Source organism: Calonectris borealis, chromosome 12 (genome assembly GCF_964195595.1).
Source record: "Calonectris borealis chromosome 12, bCalBor7.hap1.2, whole genome shotgun sequence".
NCBI lineage: Eukaryota > Metazoa > Chordata > Aves > Procellariiformes > Procellariidae > Calonectris > Calonectris borealis.
In genome coordinates this window covers 21757746-21771034 of record NC_134323.1, presented here as the reverse complement: position 1 = coordinate 21771034, position 13289 = coordinate 21757746, and the positions used below count along the sequence as shown (strand labels likewise).

The following is a 13289-nucleotide window of genomic DNA, read 5'->3' as shown; positions in this document are numbered from 1 at the left end:
AGGAGTGGCCTGGGGTGCTCCACCCCCTTGGGGTAGGGCTTGTGGATGCCACGCCCTCTTTTGGGGAGGGGCGTGGCCTGCCAGCGCCCCGCCCCCCGGGCTGAGCCATGTACCCGCAGACGACTTCGCGCTGCTGCTGTGCGCGGCCCAGCAGTGGCGGGTGTTCGAGGCCGAGCGCACCGAGGAGTGGCTGCGGGCGGCCGGCGAGAACGCCGACCGGCTCGACCTGGCGCGGGACCCCCGCAACCCCACGCCCAACTTCATCCACTGCCGGTGGGCACCCACCGCCGCGCGGCACAGCACCACGGGGCTGGGATGGGCTGGGGCACCTGGGGCCATGGGGATGGGACCCCCACTGGGATGGGACACCCGCTGGGATGGGATCCCTTGGGGTATGGACAGGATGGGACCCCCAGACAGTAGGACCTGCTGGGCTGGGATTCCCTAGGATGGGAATGGGACCCCCCCTGCCCCAGGATGGGACCCCCCCAGGATGGGACCCCTTGGGGTATGGACAGGATGGGACCCCCAGGCAGTGGGACCTGCTGGGCTGGGATTCCCTAGGATGGGGATGGGACCCCAGTGGCACTGGGACCCCTTTGGGCCAGGGAAGCCTTCGCCCCCATGCTGGGCTGGGACAGGACCCCCCATCATGGCTGGAACAGGATCCCCTGCCACTAGGATGGTGCTCCCACGTCTGGGACAGGAGGACCCTGAGGTTGTGCTGGGGGAGATACGATGGTCCAGGACACCCCTGGTGATGGTGCAGGACCCCCATGGGCACTGGGACCCCATAGATTGGGACAAGGCACTTTTTGTCCCCCAAGATAGGGCTGCTGCGGGGACTGGGTCCATGGTGGTTTGGCTGGGGTGTGGAGTAGCACCTCACTGCACCCCAAACCCAGGTGGTGCCAAGCGTGGGTGCTGGGAGGGGATGGGGACCCTGCTCTGAGTGCCCCATCCCGCAGGTCGTACCTGGACATGGCGAAGGTGGTGGTCTTCCGCTACCTCTTCTGGTTCGTCCTGGTGGTGGTCTTCATCACCGGGGCCACCCGCATCAGCCTCTTCGGCCTCGGCTACCTGCTAGCCTGCTTCTACCTCCTCCTCTTTGGCACCGCCATGCTGCGCAAGCCGGCGCGGGCGCGCCTCGTGCTCTGGGACTGCCTCATCCTCTACAACATCACCGTCATCATCTCTAAAAACATGCTGTCGGTGAGGGCTGCCGGGCCCCGACCCCGGCCGTGCAACGCAGAGCAGCCCCCGGGCTGCTCCTCAGGGCCACCCCCCCCCGGGCATCCCCTGGGGAGGGGATGGGTGGCACCACTGTCCCCCTCTCGCCGTCCCTGGGCAAACCCCGCGCTCTGCCCTCTCTCCCCCCAGCTCCTCTCCTGCGTCTTCGTGCAGCAGATGCAGAGCAACTTCTGCTGGGTGATCCAGCTCTTCAGCCTGGTCTGCACCGTCAAGGGCTACTACAACCGTGAGTGCCTGGGGGGGTCTGGGGGCTGCCCCGCCGGAGCTGGTGGGCTTGGGGGTGCACGTTTGGGCTGCTGCCTGACCTGCCTGCCTCTCTGCCTGCCAGCCAAGGAGATGGGCAAGGACCAGGACTGCTTGCTGCCCGTGGAGGAGGCGGGCATCATCTGGGACAGCATCTGCTTCTTCTTCCTCCTGCTCCAGCGTCGCGTCTTCCTCAGCTATTACTTCTTGCACGTCATGCTGGACCTCCAGGCCTCTGCCCTGCAGGCCTCCAGGTGGGGCTGGGGTGCCGGAGGGTCCCCGCGGGCACCGGGGTGCTGGTGACCCCCTCACCCTCCCGCCCTCCCCGTCCCTGCAGGGGCGTCGCGCTGTTCAAGGCCAGCACCCTGAAGAGCATGCGCTTCCACCGGCAAGCCGAGAAGAAGTCGCTGGCCCAGCTGAAGCGGCAGTGAGTGGGTTTTGGGGGGCACCTGGGACACCCCCCCCTGCAGCCATCAGCACCTTGGGGCACCCTTGTGTGGGTGAGGTGGATGGGGGTGCCCCCGGGGGGTTTGGGGGAGCGGGCTCCGCAGCAGCCTCTGCCTGGCAGGATGGAGCGGATCCGAGCCAAGCAGGAGAAGTACCACCAGGAGCGGCTGCCCCGCAGCACCGGTGAGGGGCAGGATGAGGCCAGGGCAGGTGAGAGCTGGGGGGTCCCTCCCGCCCCCCCCACCCCTCTCCGGGCACAGCAGGGTGACCGCGACCCATCGCCGACGCCTGACCTGGTGGAGCCCCACAGAGCATCGCGGTGAACCCCACTCCCTGCCCCCTCGGCTCGCGCCCACACCAGGGGTGGGTGCACCGAGCGGGGCGTGCTCAGCCCCCCCGTCTGCTGTTCCACAGCGCCCGGCAGCCCGGCGGACCCTTCCCAGCAGAGGGAGCGGTGGTGGCGGCCATGGTTAGACCACGCCGCAGGTACTGCCCCGGCACGGGGCCATAACGGGGCACAGCCCCTCGGCAAGGTCCCTCCGCTGGGGACCGCTAACACCGGCGGGGAACGGTGGTGACGGTGCTTTCGGCAAGGTGACGCCCTGCATGTCCCCCTGTCCCCGTGCTCGGCCGCAGGGCACTAACCAGGGCTTCTCCGCTCCCCAGCACTAACGGGGTGTTGGACTGGGGGTGCTGGGCTGGGTTTGGGGTTACCGGCATCGATCGCCTCCGAACGCTGGCGCCGGAGGGATCCCCGCCTTGGGGACGTGGAAGTTGAGTCGTTGACCCTGATGTCCCCAATGGGGATTCCCATGCGTGTCCTTGGCACTGTGCCGGCAGCGCCGTGCCAGGCAGGGAGCCCTGGGGAGATGGCAGCGGGGCCAGCCTGGACACCGGCCGTGCCGTGCCACCCCGTGCCGTGCCACCAGGCACCAGCCGTGCCATGACACCCCGTGCCATGGCACCGGCCATGCCGTGACACCCCGTGCCACCCTGGCAGTGCTGCATTCAGGGGAATACTTCCTCTTCGAGTCGGACAGCGAGGAGGAGGAGGAGGCGGCGGTGCCGCTGCCGGAGGAGCCGCGGCCGGGCAAGCAGAGCGCCTTCCAGGTGAGCGTGGCTGGGGGGCCGGGGGGGGGCTGGCGGTGCCCACGGGGGGCTGACGGCCTCTCTCCCCCTGCCAGCTTGCCTACCAGGCCTGGGTGACCAACACCAGGACGGCGCTGCAGCAGCAGGAGCAGGAGCAGCCGGAGGCACCCGGTGCCGAGGTCACTGCAGGTGGGTCTGGCTCACCCCAAAATGGGGCTGGGGGGGCCGGGAGGGGACGCAGCCCTGCCCCACGCCCGCTGTTTGCCCTGGCAGCAGTCGGCATCCCATAACGGGGCATCGCCTCAGTGGGGTTCCCGGTGTGTGTGTGGACTCTCTGATGGCTACAGTGGGGTTGGGCGCAAGCCGTGCAGCTCTCCTGGGGCGCCTGTGCTGGTTTTTAAGCAGGATGGGGGGGAGGGGGCGATGAGCGGGAGAGCCCCAGTGGGGGTCAGAAACGACGTCCATCCCCCGCTGAGCCGGTGCTACCCCTTCCTGGGGGGGTCTGACCCTTGCAGGGGACAGTGGAGCGAGGGAGGAAGAGTTGGAGGCGCCTGAAGAGGCTGAAGGCCAGGAGGAAGAGGAGGAGGAAGGCTCCGGTAGGTGGGCGGCAGGACCGCAGTGCAGGGGGGCTACTGGGGGGGGTCTGAGCGGGTGCAAAATGACCCCCCCTACACCTCCTCACCCCGGCAGAGCAGGGAAACGTGGTGCAGCGGGTGCTGAACACCCTGCGGTTCCTGTGGGTGCTGTGCCGGGCCATGGTGGACGGGCTGACCCAGTGGCTGGACGCCTGCACCCGGGAGCACGCCGACATGTCCACCGTCCTGTGCCTGGAGAGATACGTCCTCACGCGCCGGCTGGCCACGGTGAGCCCCGGGGGGACGCCGGGGCACGGGGCGGGGTGGCAGCCCCGCGGTGGCACTGACCCCCTGCCCGCTGCAGGGGGAGGACGTGCACCGCGGGGTCCTGGACGAGCTCTACCTGCCGCCGCCGGAGGAGCCCCCCGAGGAGCCGAGCCCGCAGGGGGCCGGGGCTGCGGACCCCCAAAACGGCGTCGCTTCCAGGCAGGTGCATAGATACCCCCCGAGGGGGCAGCCGGCAGCGCCGCGGGCGGGGGCCGGCGGGCAGGGGGCTCACCCCCGTCCCCGTGCCGTCCCCAGCGGGCACCGAGGAGCCACCCCCGCCCCGGTGGGATGCCCGCTGCCCACCGGCAGCCAGGAGCAGGTGACGACCTCAGGGTCCCAGGAGGACGTGGCCGGGTCTCGGGAGCTTCTGGCCCTGCCCGAGAACCGGAGCCGGACGGCCAGCGAGCTCCTCCTGAGCAGGTACGGGGACGTGGGGGCGGCGGGGCCAGGGCTGGGGGGCGGCGGGGCCGGCTCACCCCCCCGCACCCCGCAGGCGGCTGTACTTCCCCGAGCTGGAAGAGTCGGAGCAGTTTTATCGGTCCCACAACCGGTTCCTGAAGCTACTGCTGGCCGGGTACCGCTGCGTGGCCGCCCACTCCGAGCTGCTCTGCTACTTCATCATCATCCTCAACAACATGGTGACCGCCTCCGTCATCTCCCTCTTCCTGCCCATCCTCGTCTTCCTCTGGGCCATGCTCTCCATCCCCCGGCCCAGCAAGCGCTTCTGGATGACGGCCATCATCTTCACCGAGGTGGGCAGGGGGTGGCCGGGGAGGGGACGATGCCACCCAGCCCCCGGCTGCCACCCACTGACCCCAACATCCCCGCAGGTGATGGTGGTGGTGAAATACCTCTTCCAGTTTGGGTTCTTCCCCTGGAACGGCTACGCCATGCTGGTGCGCAACGAGGGCAAGCCCTTCTTCCCACCCCGCATCCTGGGCTTGGAGAAGACCGACCGCTACGTCAAGTACGACCTCATCCAGCTCCTGGCACTCTTCTTCCATCGCTCCCTGCTGCTGGTGAGCCCCGGGGCACGGGCACCACCGCGGGCATGGCCTGGGTGGGCGTCCCCGGCAGCTGGAGGTGCTCCTAGGGGTGATGGGGGCTCTGGGGAGCACCCAGTGGGTGCTTGGTGGCTCGGCCTTGGTTTCTACCCAAGGCACCCGTTGCTGGTTGGGTCCCTGGGGTGCAACAAGAGCTGATGCTGCGGGATGGGGGGTGAGGTGCATGGGGCGGGGGGCATCATGAACCCCATCCCCCTGACCGCGCTCCTCCCCAGTCCTACGGGCTGTGGGACCACGAGGAGGACCCCTTCCCCAAGAAGAAGGCGGAAGCGGAGCAGGTGGAGGATGAGGAAGAGGAGAGGCGGGAGGAAGCAGCGTCCCCACCGCCGCTGGTGGTGGGTGAGGAAGGGACGGAGGCGCTGGCAGAGCCGGGGGCACCGGGCGCAGCCGTGGGGCTGGAGGGCGATGCCGGGGGGCAGGAAGAGGGGGCCGGGGCCACGCAGCTCCGCTTCAGGAGGAAGAGGCGGCGGGGGAAGAAGCAGCCGGAGGCGGCTCCGGAGGAAGGTGAGTGCCGGTTCCTGGCCCGCGCGCCCCGGCGAGGGGCAAGGCTGGCGTCCCCTGGGGCAGAGGGGTGCTGGGGCCGGGCAGGACGCGGCCCCGCAGGACCCCGGGCTGCCACCCATGCTGTGCCTCACTCGCAGGGGATGGGGAGGACGAGGAGGAAGAGGAGGAGGAGGAAGAGGCAAAACAGAGCCATGCTCAGAAGAAGCTGAAGGCGTTTGGGCTCCGGGTCAAGCTCTTCTTCCTCACCATGTGAGTGCCCCGCGGTGCCGGTTGGGGTGGGGGCTGTGGGGTGCGGCCCCCCCGTCACCTGTCCCCCGTGTCCCCTCCGTCCCCTGTCCCCTCCAGGGCGCAGAACATGTACCGGCCGGTGCGCGGGTTCTTCCGGGACATCCTGCACACCCAGCACCGGGCGGCCACCGACGTCTACGCCTTCATGTTCCTGGCTGACGTGGTCGACTTCATCATCATCATCTTCGGCTTCTGGGCCTTCGGGGTGAGCAGGGGGGGTCCCGCCGGGCACTGACCGGCCGGCTCCCACCGCGGGGTCAGGCTGGGCCGTATCCTGACCTCTCCTGCATCCCCAGAAACACTCGGCGGCCGCTGACATCACCTCCTCGCTGTCGGATGACCAAGTGCCGGAGGCCTTCCTGGTCATGCTGCTCATCCAGTTCACCACCATGGTCATCGACCGCGCGCTCTACCTCCGCAAGACCGTGCTGGGCAAGCTCATCTTCCAGGTCATCCTGGTCTTCAGCATCCACCTCTGGATGTTCTTCATCCTGCCGGCCGTCACCGAAAGGTACCGAGCATCCCCCGAGGATGTCCCCAAGGGCACGGCGTGGTCCTAGGGTGGCATCTTTGTGTCCCCAAGCCCAGCCTGGCCAGGAGGGGTGACACCTCGCTCCCGCAGGTTGTTCAGCCTCAACACGGTGGCCCAGCTGTGGTACTTCGTGAAGTGCATCTACTTCTCGCTGTCGGCCTACCAGATCCGCTGCGGCTACCCCACCCGCATCCTGGGCAACTTCCTCACCAAGAAATACAACCACCTCAACCTCTTCCTCTTCCAGGGGTACGGCACGGGGCCACGCGGACCCCCGGGTACCCAGAGGGTGCTGTACCAGCCCCCTCTTCCCATGTACCCCCCAGGTTTCGCCTCGTGCCCTTCCTGGTGGAGCTGCGGGCCGTCATGGACTGGGTCTGGACGGACACCACGCTGTCCCTCTCCAACTGGATGTGCGTGGAGGACATCTACGCCAACATCTTCATCATCAAGTGCAGCCGCGAGACAGAGAAGGTACGGCCCCGCTGTGCTGGGAAGGACCCCCCAATAAGCCCCTCGTTGGTTGGGGTCGCCCCAAGCCCGCCTGGCACCGTGTACTGTCTCCCCCCTCCCAGAAATACCCCCAGCCCAAGGGGCAGAAGAAGAAGAAGATAGTGAAGTACGGCATGGGGGGCCTCATCATCCTCTTCCTCGTGGCCATCATCTGGTTCCCGCTGCTTTTCATGTCGCTGGTGCGCTCCGTGGTGGGCGTTGTGAACCACCCCATCGACGTCACCGTCACCCTCAAGCTGGGGGGGTACGAGGTGAGGATGTGGAGGGGGGGTGTCAGTGCTGGGGTGCCCAGTCCGGACCCCGGGGTCCCCTGCCTGGCTGATGGCACCCCGTCCCCCCGCAGCCGCTGTTCACCATGAGCGCCCAGCAGCAATCCATCCAGCCCTTCACCCCCCAGGACTACGAAGCCCTCACCAACGAGTTTGAGAGGCAGCCGGTAAATCCACCCCCCCCCTCCCCAAACCCACCCCCCTGCTCCATCCCGCTGGGTGCCCGGGGTGGGGGGCTGGCAGAGCCGGGGGTGCCCCAGGGTGGGGGTGTCCTGGGGTGGGGGCTGAGCTGTGCCCCCCCGGCACCAGGTGGCCATGCAGTTCATCACGCTCTACGGCTACGAGGACATCGTGACGGCTCGCATCGAGGGCAGCTCGGGCTCGCTCTGGAGCATCAGCCCCCCCAGCCGGGAGCAGATGCGGCGGGAGCTGCAGAACGGCTCCTCCGACATCACCCTCCGCCTCACCTGGACCTTCCAGAGGTACCGCCGGCACGGTGCGGGGGGGGCAGCCCTGCCGGCACCCCCTCCCACGCGCACACTCAGCCTCTGCTGCCCGCTCTGCCCGCAGGGACCTGGGCAAGGGGGGGACGGTGGAGCACACCTTCGACAAGCACACCACCGACCTGCAGCCCGGCGCGCCCCAGCGCATGGAGCTGGCCCAGCTGCTGCAGGGCACCCGCGACACCCCCGTGTGAGTGTCCCCGGGGAGGGGACGGGGGGCTGGACCCCCCCCCATGCTCGTCGGGACGGTGCCCCCCCCCGCTCACCCCGCTCTCTTGCAGGCAAGTGCCCAAACTCTTCCCCAAATACATCCGGGCGCCCAACGGCCCCGAAGCCAACCCCGTCAAGCAGCTGCTGCCAGGTGGGTCCCACCATGTCCCCGCGCCCCCCTCCGCCCCCAAAAAAACCCAATGGGTGTTGGGGGCACAGCGGTGGCCGTGCTGTGCCCTGACGGTGCCGCCCCCCCGGCAGACGGGGAGGACAGCTACCTGGACGTGGAGGTGCAGCTGAAACGGGAGCGCGCGGGCGCCGGCCGAGGGGGCGACAGCTTCTTGGAGTGGTGGGTGGTGCGGCTGAAGGAGGCCCCCCCCCACGACGGCAACATCCTCCCCATGGTCATCTTCAACGATAAAGTCAGCCCCCCCAGCCTGGGCTTCTTGGCTGGCTACGGGTATGTGGAGGGGGGTGCGTGGGGCGGTGGGGGGCACCAACCACCCGGCTGCACCCCAAAAGGGGTGCAAAGCAGAAGGGGGGGGTGGGATACAGGATGTGCCCCCCCCCTTGCAGGATCATGGGGCTGTACGTCTCCATCGTGCTGGTGATCGGGAAGTTCGTGCGGGGTTTCTTCAGCGAGATCTCGCACTCCATCATGTTCGAGGAGCTGCCCTGCGTGGACCGCATCCTGAAGCTGTGCCAGGACATCTTCCTGGTGCGGGAGACGGGCGAGCTGGAGCTGGAGGAGGAGCTCTACGCCAAGCTCATCTTCCTCTACCGCTCTCCCGAGACCATGATCAAGTGGACGCGGGAGAAGGAGTAAGGGGAAGGGGCTCCGGGCCCCCCTCTCCTGGGGACATCACCGCCAATGCCTTAACCAGCCCCCCCTCCGAGCTGGGGCCGTATCCTGCCGGGGGAGGCAGTGGGACGCAGGGTGCTCGGCACTCGCTTTTAGGGACGATGTTTTTCTTACGTTGCTTTGAAGCCGTCCGACCTGCAGAGACCACATTGTGCCTTCCCGGGGGAGGGGGACAGGAGCTGGCCCCCCCACCCGCTGGGCACCCCTGGCTGCTGGGTGGGGGGGTCAGGAGCTGGCCCGTGCCCCTTCCCTGTTCTCCCCAGCCCTGCTCCAGAACCAGGTTGAACTCAAAAGCAATAGCCCCCCAGCCCCAGGATGGGGGGCCCTGGGTTGCGGCCCCCCCCAGCTGGGGGGAGGGGGGGGCTGGCAGCCCCAGCCGGACTCTAGATACTTGTTGTGACTTTGGTTTTGTTTTGTTTTTTATTAATTCAAATGGTTTATTTATACAGATATCTAATAAAACAAAGCTGAGGCCTCCCCGGCTGATGCGCGGCTGGGGTGGGGAGAGGGGGTGTGGGATGGGACCGGGGACCCGCTGCCCCGGGGGGTACCAGCACCCCTGGACTCCCCCAAATGGGGGCTGGGGGCTCTCCCTGCCCCCCGGCTGTAATCAAAATGGGGTGTAAGGGGTCAGGGGTCCCCAAGGGCTCTGGTCCCCCACCATACGGGGGGGGCCACCCTGCCCCACCGGTGCCCCAGAGGGCTGGGGGTCTGTGTCCCCCACTGTCCCCAGCCCCTTCAGCTCTTGCCAGGCTCCTCGTCCTCCAGCGGGACCTCCTGGCTCTGCTGGTTCATCTCTGCTCTGCAAGGGACGGACACGGCGTGGATGGACGGACGTGGCATCGGGAGCCGAGCCGGTGGGGCGGGGACCCTCATCCCCCCCTACCTGCGGATCCTGCGCTGGGCCTCGGCGCGTACGTAGGGCGGCAGCGTGGCGAGGGGGCCCTGCAAGAGAGGGGCCGTGGGGATGGGGACCCCCGTCCCTGGAGAGCCGCCCCGCTGTGCCCCAGAAGCCTTACCAGTTCCTTGAAGGTGAGGCGGCAGCTGTAGCACAGCAGCGGGATGAAGGCAGCCCTGCTCTCAGCCCTGCGGGGACAGGGACCCTCAGCGGTGCCGGCACAGCGACCCCGGTGCCGGCACGGCATCCCCCCTGCCGGCACGCTCACCCAGCTGCCGGGGCGTCCTGGCAGCACCCGTCCCCCGCCGGCTCTGGCTCCTCCATGATCAGCGTGGGCTCCAGGGCCAACTCCTCCTCTGCAAGAGCCAGAGGGCAGGGGTGTGACTAGGGGGTGCAGAGCCGCCTCCCCAGCCCCCCGTGCCCCCCAGCGCCCGCCCCACTCACCCCCGGCAATGTCCAGGGCGCAGAGGCAGAGCAGGCAGCGCTGGGACTCGCTGCTCGCCTTGGCCGGAGCCGGGCTCAGCTTCTCACCCGTCCTGCAGCCAACGCGGTGGGGGGTGAGTGGGTGCACCCCGCTCGCCCCCGACACCCCGGGGTGCCCCCACGCAGGGGATGCCGTACCGGTAGACGGTGCTGATGGTGGAGGGGAAATCCTCCTGCAGCCCCAGGAGGAAGCGCTCCATCAGGCGGTGGATGCTGGGCTTCTCGCGGCGCTGGGGGGAGCGAGCGGAGAGGGCAGGGGTGGGATGGGGGAGTCACGTCCCCGCCGTGGGGACACGGAGCTCGGGATCCCCCCCACGGGGGACAGGGGACACCCCTACCTTGGTGGGGAGGGGCGGCGCGATGACGGTGGGGATGTCGAAGAAGTGGTTGTAGAAGGCAATCTCCTTGGCCATGTACTCCCGCATGGGACGCACCACCATCACGTCGCCGTGGCGGTTGTCCACGAAGCCCTGCGGGAGCGCAGGCTGCCGAGGGACCGCGCCGCCACCACGCCGCAGACACCCCCCTGGCATCGTGTCACCCCTCCGGGCGAGGACAGCCATCCCCAGCTCGGGGACAGGGTGCCAGCGGGCTGCTCACCGTGTCGACGGCGAGGAAGGCGCCGCGACCCAGCGCCAGGTTGGTGAGGAGCTTGATGGCCACGCGGGTGCAGCTCTCGCCTGTCATCACCTTGGCGTAGCCCCTGGTCCGGGCCGTCTGCAGGATGAGGTGGGTCCTGGGGGACAAGGTGACACCGGCTCAGAGCCATTGCGCCATGGCCGGTGCCAGCGCCGGGCAGGATCGGCCCCTCACCGCAGCATCTGCAGCAGCTCCTCTCTCGCCGTCGACGTCTCCACGGCCTCGAAGAGCCGCAGCAGCTCCTGGGTGCGGGCAGCCGCGGGCAGGCGGGGGGCGGCCGGGGGCATGTCCTGGCCAGGCAGCGAGGTGCCGCTGTCCCTGTCCCGCTCCTGCCGCTGCTGCTGGATGAAACCCTCCACAGCCTCCTTGTAGGAGGGGCCGGGCTCACCGGACCCCCCCGGCCCCGGCCGCAGGATGGATGCGGGCAGCTCCAGTGCCTGCGGGGCAGAGATAGGTACCAGGGGGAGGCCGGGGGTGTCCAGGCGTGTCCCCCCACCCCGGCGTGTCCCCCCATCGCCCCCATACCTGCTCCAGGTGGGCCAGGTGGTAGGGGAAGCCGGTCGCCTGCAGCAGGGTCTCCATGCGGGCCAGGCTCTGCTCCCGCTGCGCCGCGCTCTGCCCGCGCACCGCTCCCTCTGCAAGGCAGGCGGGCAGCGCCGGGGCCCCCGCCACGGTGAGGAGGGGGCACCTACCTCCCACCCCCAGGCGAGGGGGACACCCCGGGGTGCCACAGCCTCGCTGGGCTTGGTGGCAGCCCCCAGCGCTGGCAGGGCGCAGGGAACGGGCAGCGGGGCTAATCCTTACCGTCAACGTAGATGAGGCCAGGGACAAAGCGGAGCCTCTTGGCTGTCTCCCGGCTGAGCCCCTGGCAGAGGCGCAGGGTGAGGGGGGTGGGTGAGCTGTGCCCCCCCCAGACCCCCCCATCACCCCCACTCTCACCTCCTGGACCTGCCGGAGCATGGCGCTGGAGGCTGGCCCCCCCGAGAGTGCCAGCAGCACCTACGGGGACAGGAGGGACGGTCACCGGCCCCAGCAGTGCCCCCCGGGTCCCCCCCATGTCCATGTCCGCCCCCCCCGGTACCTTCTCTCCCGGGAAGATGACGCGGTTCTTGCCCAGCATTGCGCGGAACTTGTGCACGAAGTACTCGCGGAAGCAGCCGCTGCGGGGATGCGGGGGCACGGCCCTGAGCCACAGCGTGGCCCCCAGCCCCCAGCCCCCATGTCCCCGAGCCCCAATGCCCCTGACCCTGCGCCTCCAAGCCTCGATGTCCCTGAGACCTAATGTCGCCAAGCCGCAATATTCCTGTACCCTGCTGTCCTCAAGCCCCCTGTCCCCAAGCCCTGATGTCCCTGAGGCCCAATGTCCCCAAGACCTGAAGTTCTGGAGACTCAATGTCCCAGAGACGGAATGTCTCGGAGACCCAATGTCCCCAAGCCTTGATACCCCAGAGGCCCAATGTCCCCAAGACCTGATGTCCTGGAGACCCAATGTCCCAGAGATGCAATGTCACGGAGACCCAATGTCCCCAAGCCTTGATATCCCAGAGACCCAATGTCCCCAAGCCCCGATGTCCCCAAGCCCTGATGTCCCCAAGCTGTGATGACCCAGAGACCCAATGTCCCCAAGCCCCAATGCCCCCAAGCCTTGATGTCCCAGAGACCTAATGTCCCCAAGCCCTGATAATGTCCCCAAGCCTCGATGATGTCCCCAAGCCCCGATGATGTCCCCAAGCCTCGATGATGTCCCCAAACCCCGATGATGTCCCCAAGCCCCGATGATGTCCCCACGCGTGGCAGCCCCCGTCCCCGGTCCCTCACCGGCAGAAGGCGTCCCCGAGGCGGATGACGAGGGCGGCAGAGCCCTGCCCGCACTTCACGCAGGGCCGCGGGTGGCTGCGGGGACACGGGCGGTCACCGGGCTGAACCGGGGGAACCGGTCCCCGATGCACCCCAGGGGCGGCACCGGGCGGGGGGAGCGGCGATCCCGGGGCAGCACCAGGGAGTACCGGGGACAGTACGGGGGGGTACCGACGGCAACACCGGGAGACACCGGGGAGGTACCGGAGGAGTACCGGGGGGGATGCCGGGGGTAGCACCGGAGGGGGATTGGAGGCAGCAACGGGGGGCAATACCGGGGGCAACACCAGAGGCAGCACAGGAGGGTGCCGGCAGGATAACGAGGAACAGCACCGGGGGGGTACCGGGGGCAGCACCGGGGGGCTGTACCGGTGGCAGCACCAGAGGCAGCTCCGGGGGGTACCGGAGGGATACAGGGGACAGTACCGGGGCGGGTACCACGGCGGTACAGAGGGGGTTACCGAGCGTAGCACCGGGGAGGACTGGGGGGAGTACTGGGGAAGTACCGGAGGCAGCACAGGGGGGATGCCTAGGGCGTACCGGGGACGGTACCGGGGACAGTACCGGGAGCGGCCCGGGGGGCCAGCCCGGTCCGGATCGGGCTCCCACCTGTGTGCCGGGGCGCGGCGGCGCCGTGCCGGTGCCGTGTCCGCCCCGCACCCTCCGTCGTCCCCCGCCGCCTCGCACATGCCGGCCCGTCCCGCTCCGCTCCGCTCCGCTCCCGGCGCGCGGCGA

General features: G+C 69.0%; 2 protein-coding genes across 3 annotated transcripts in view; one reads left to right on the top strand and one right to left on the bottom strand.

Moving 5' to 3' along the window:
* The window catches only part of PIEZO1 (piezo type mechanosensitive ion channel component 1 (Er blood group)), a 27262-nt gene extending 18108 nt beyond the window's left edge, over positions 1 to 9154 (top strand). The window contains exons 24-51 of the mRNA XM_075161596.1: positions 120 to 273; positions 969 to 1212; positions 1381 to 1477; positions 1580 to 1748; positions 1832 to 1921; positions 2063 to 2151; positions 2356 to 2427; positions 2942 to 3051; positions 3126 to 3219; positions 3546 to 3626; positions 3721 to 3893; positions 3970 to 4091; positions 4188 to 4352; positions 4426 to 4684; positions 4763 to 4951; positions 5212 to 5500; positions 5638 to 5749; positions 5846 to 5993; positions 6085 to 6299; positions 6411 to 6569; positions 6647 to 6794; positions 6896 to 7084; positions 7177 to 7269; positions 7412 to 7584; positions 7673 to 7795; positions 7887 to 7966; positions 8077 to 8275; positions 8392 to 9154. Of these exons, the coding sequence (XP_075017697.1) occupies positions 120 to 273; positions 969 to 1212; positions 1381 to 1477; positions 1580 to 1748; positions 1832 to 1921; positions 2063 to 2151; positions 2356 to 2427; positions 2942 to 3051; positions 3126 to 3219; positions 3546 to 3626; positions 3721 to 3893; positions 3970 to 4091; positions 4188 to 4352; positions 4426 to 4684; positions 4763 to 4951; positions 5212 to 5500; positions 5638 to 5749; positions 5846 to 5993; positions 6085 to 6299; positions 6411 to 6569; positions 6647 to 6794; positions 6896 to 7084; positions 7177 to 7269; positions 7412 to 7584; positions 7673 to 7795; positions 7887 to 7966; positions 8077 to 8275; positions 8392 to 8641 (4286 nt within the window). The 3' untranslated portion in view covers positions 8642 to 9154. The remainder of the gene's footprint in view (positions 1 to 119; positions 274 to 968; positions 1213 to 1380; positions 1478 to 1579; positions 1749 to 1831; positions 1922 to 2062; positions 2152 to 2355; positions 2428 to 2941; positions 3052 to 3125; positions 3220 to 3545; positions 3627 to 3720; positions 3894 to 3969; positions 4092 to 4187; positions 4353 to 4425; positions 4685 to 4762; positions 4952 to 5211; positions 5501 to 5637; positions 5750 to 5845; positions 5994 to 6084; positions 6300 to 6410; positions 6570 to 6646; positions 6795 to 6895; positions 7085 to 7176; positions 7270 to 7411; positions 7585 to 7672; positions 7796 to 7886; positions 7967 to 8076; positions 8276 to 8391) is intronic.
* On the bottom strand, positions 9103 to 13289 carry CTU2 (cytosolic thiouridylase subunit 2). 2 transcript variants are annotated; one of them, XM_075161597.1, is made up of 15 exons: positions 13164 to 13289; positions 12516 to 12590; positions 11779 to 11857; positions 11637 to 11696; positions 11502 to 11562; positions 11223 to 11332; positions 10872 to 11134; positions 10659 to 10794; positions 10397 to 10528; positions 10197 to 10288; positions 10020 to 10111; positions 9844 to 9931; positions 9697 to 9763; positions 9564 to 9622; positions 9103 to 9479 (listed from the first exon to the last, which is right to left on the bottom strand). In XM_075161597.1, the coding sequence occupies exons 1-15, from the start codon at positions 13241 to 13243 to the stop codon at positions 9416 to 9418; spliced, it is 1458 nt and encodes a 485-aa protein (XP_075017698.1). In that variant the 5' UTR covers positions 13244 to 13289; the 3' UTR covers positions 9103 to 9415. The 2 variants fall into 2 exon arrangements, with proteins under 2 accessions (XP_075017698.1, XP_075017699.1); XM_075161598.1 differs by having other exon boundaries at positions 9109 to 9479; positions 10197 to 10231.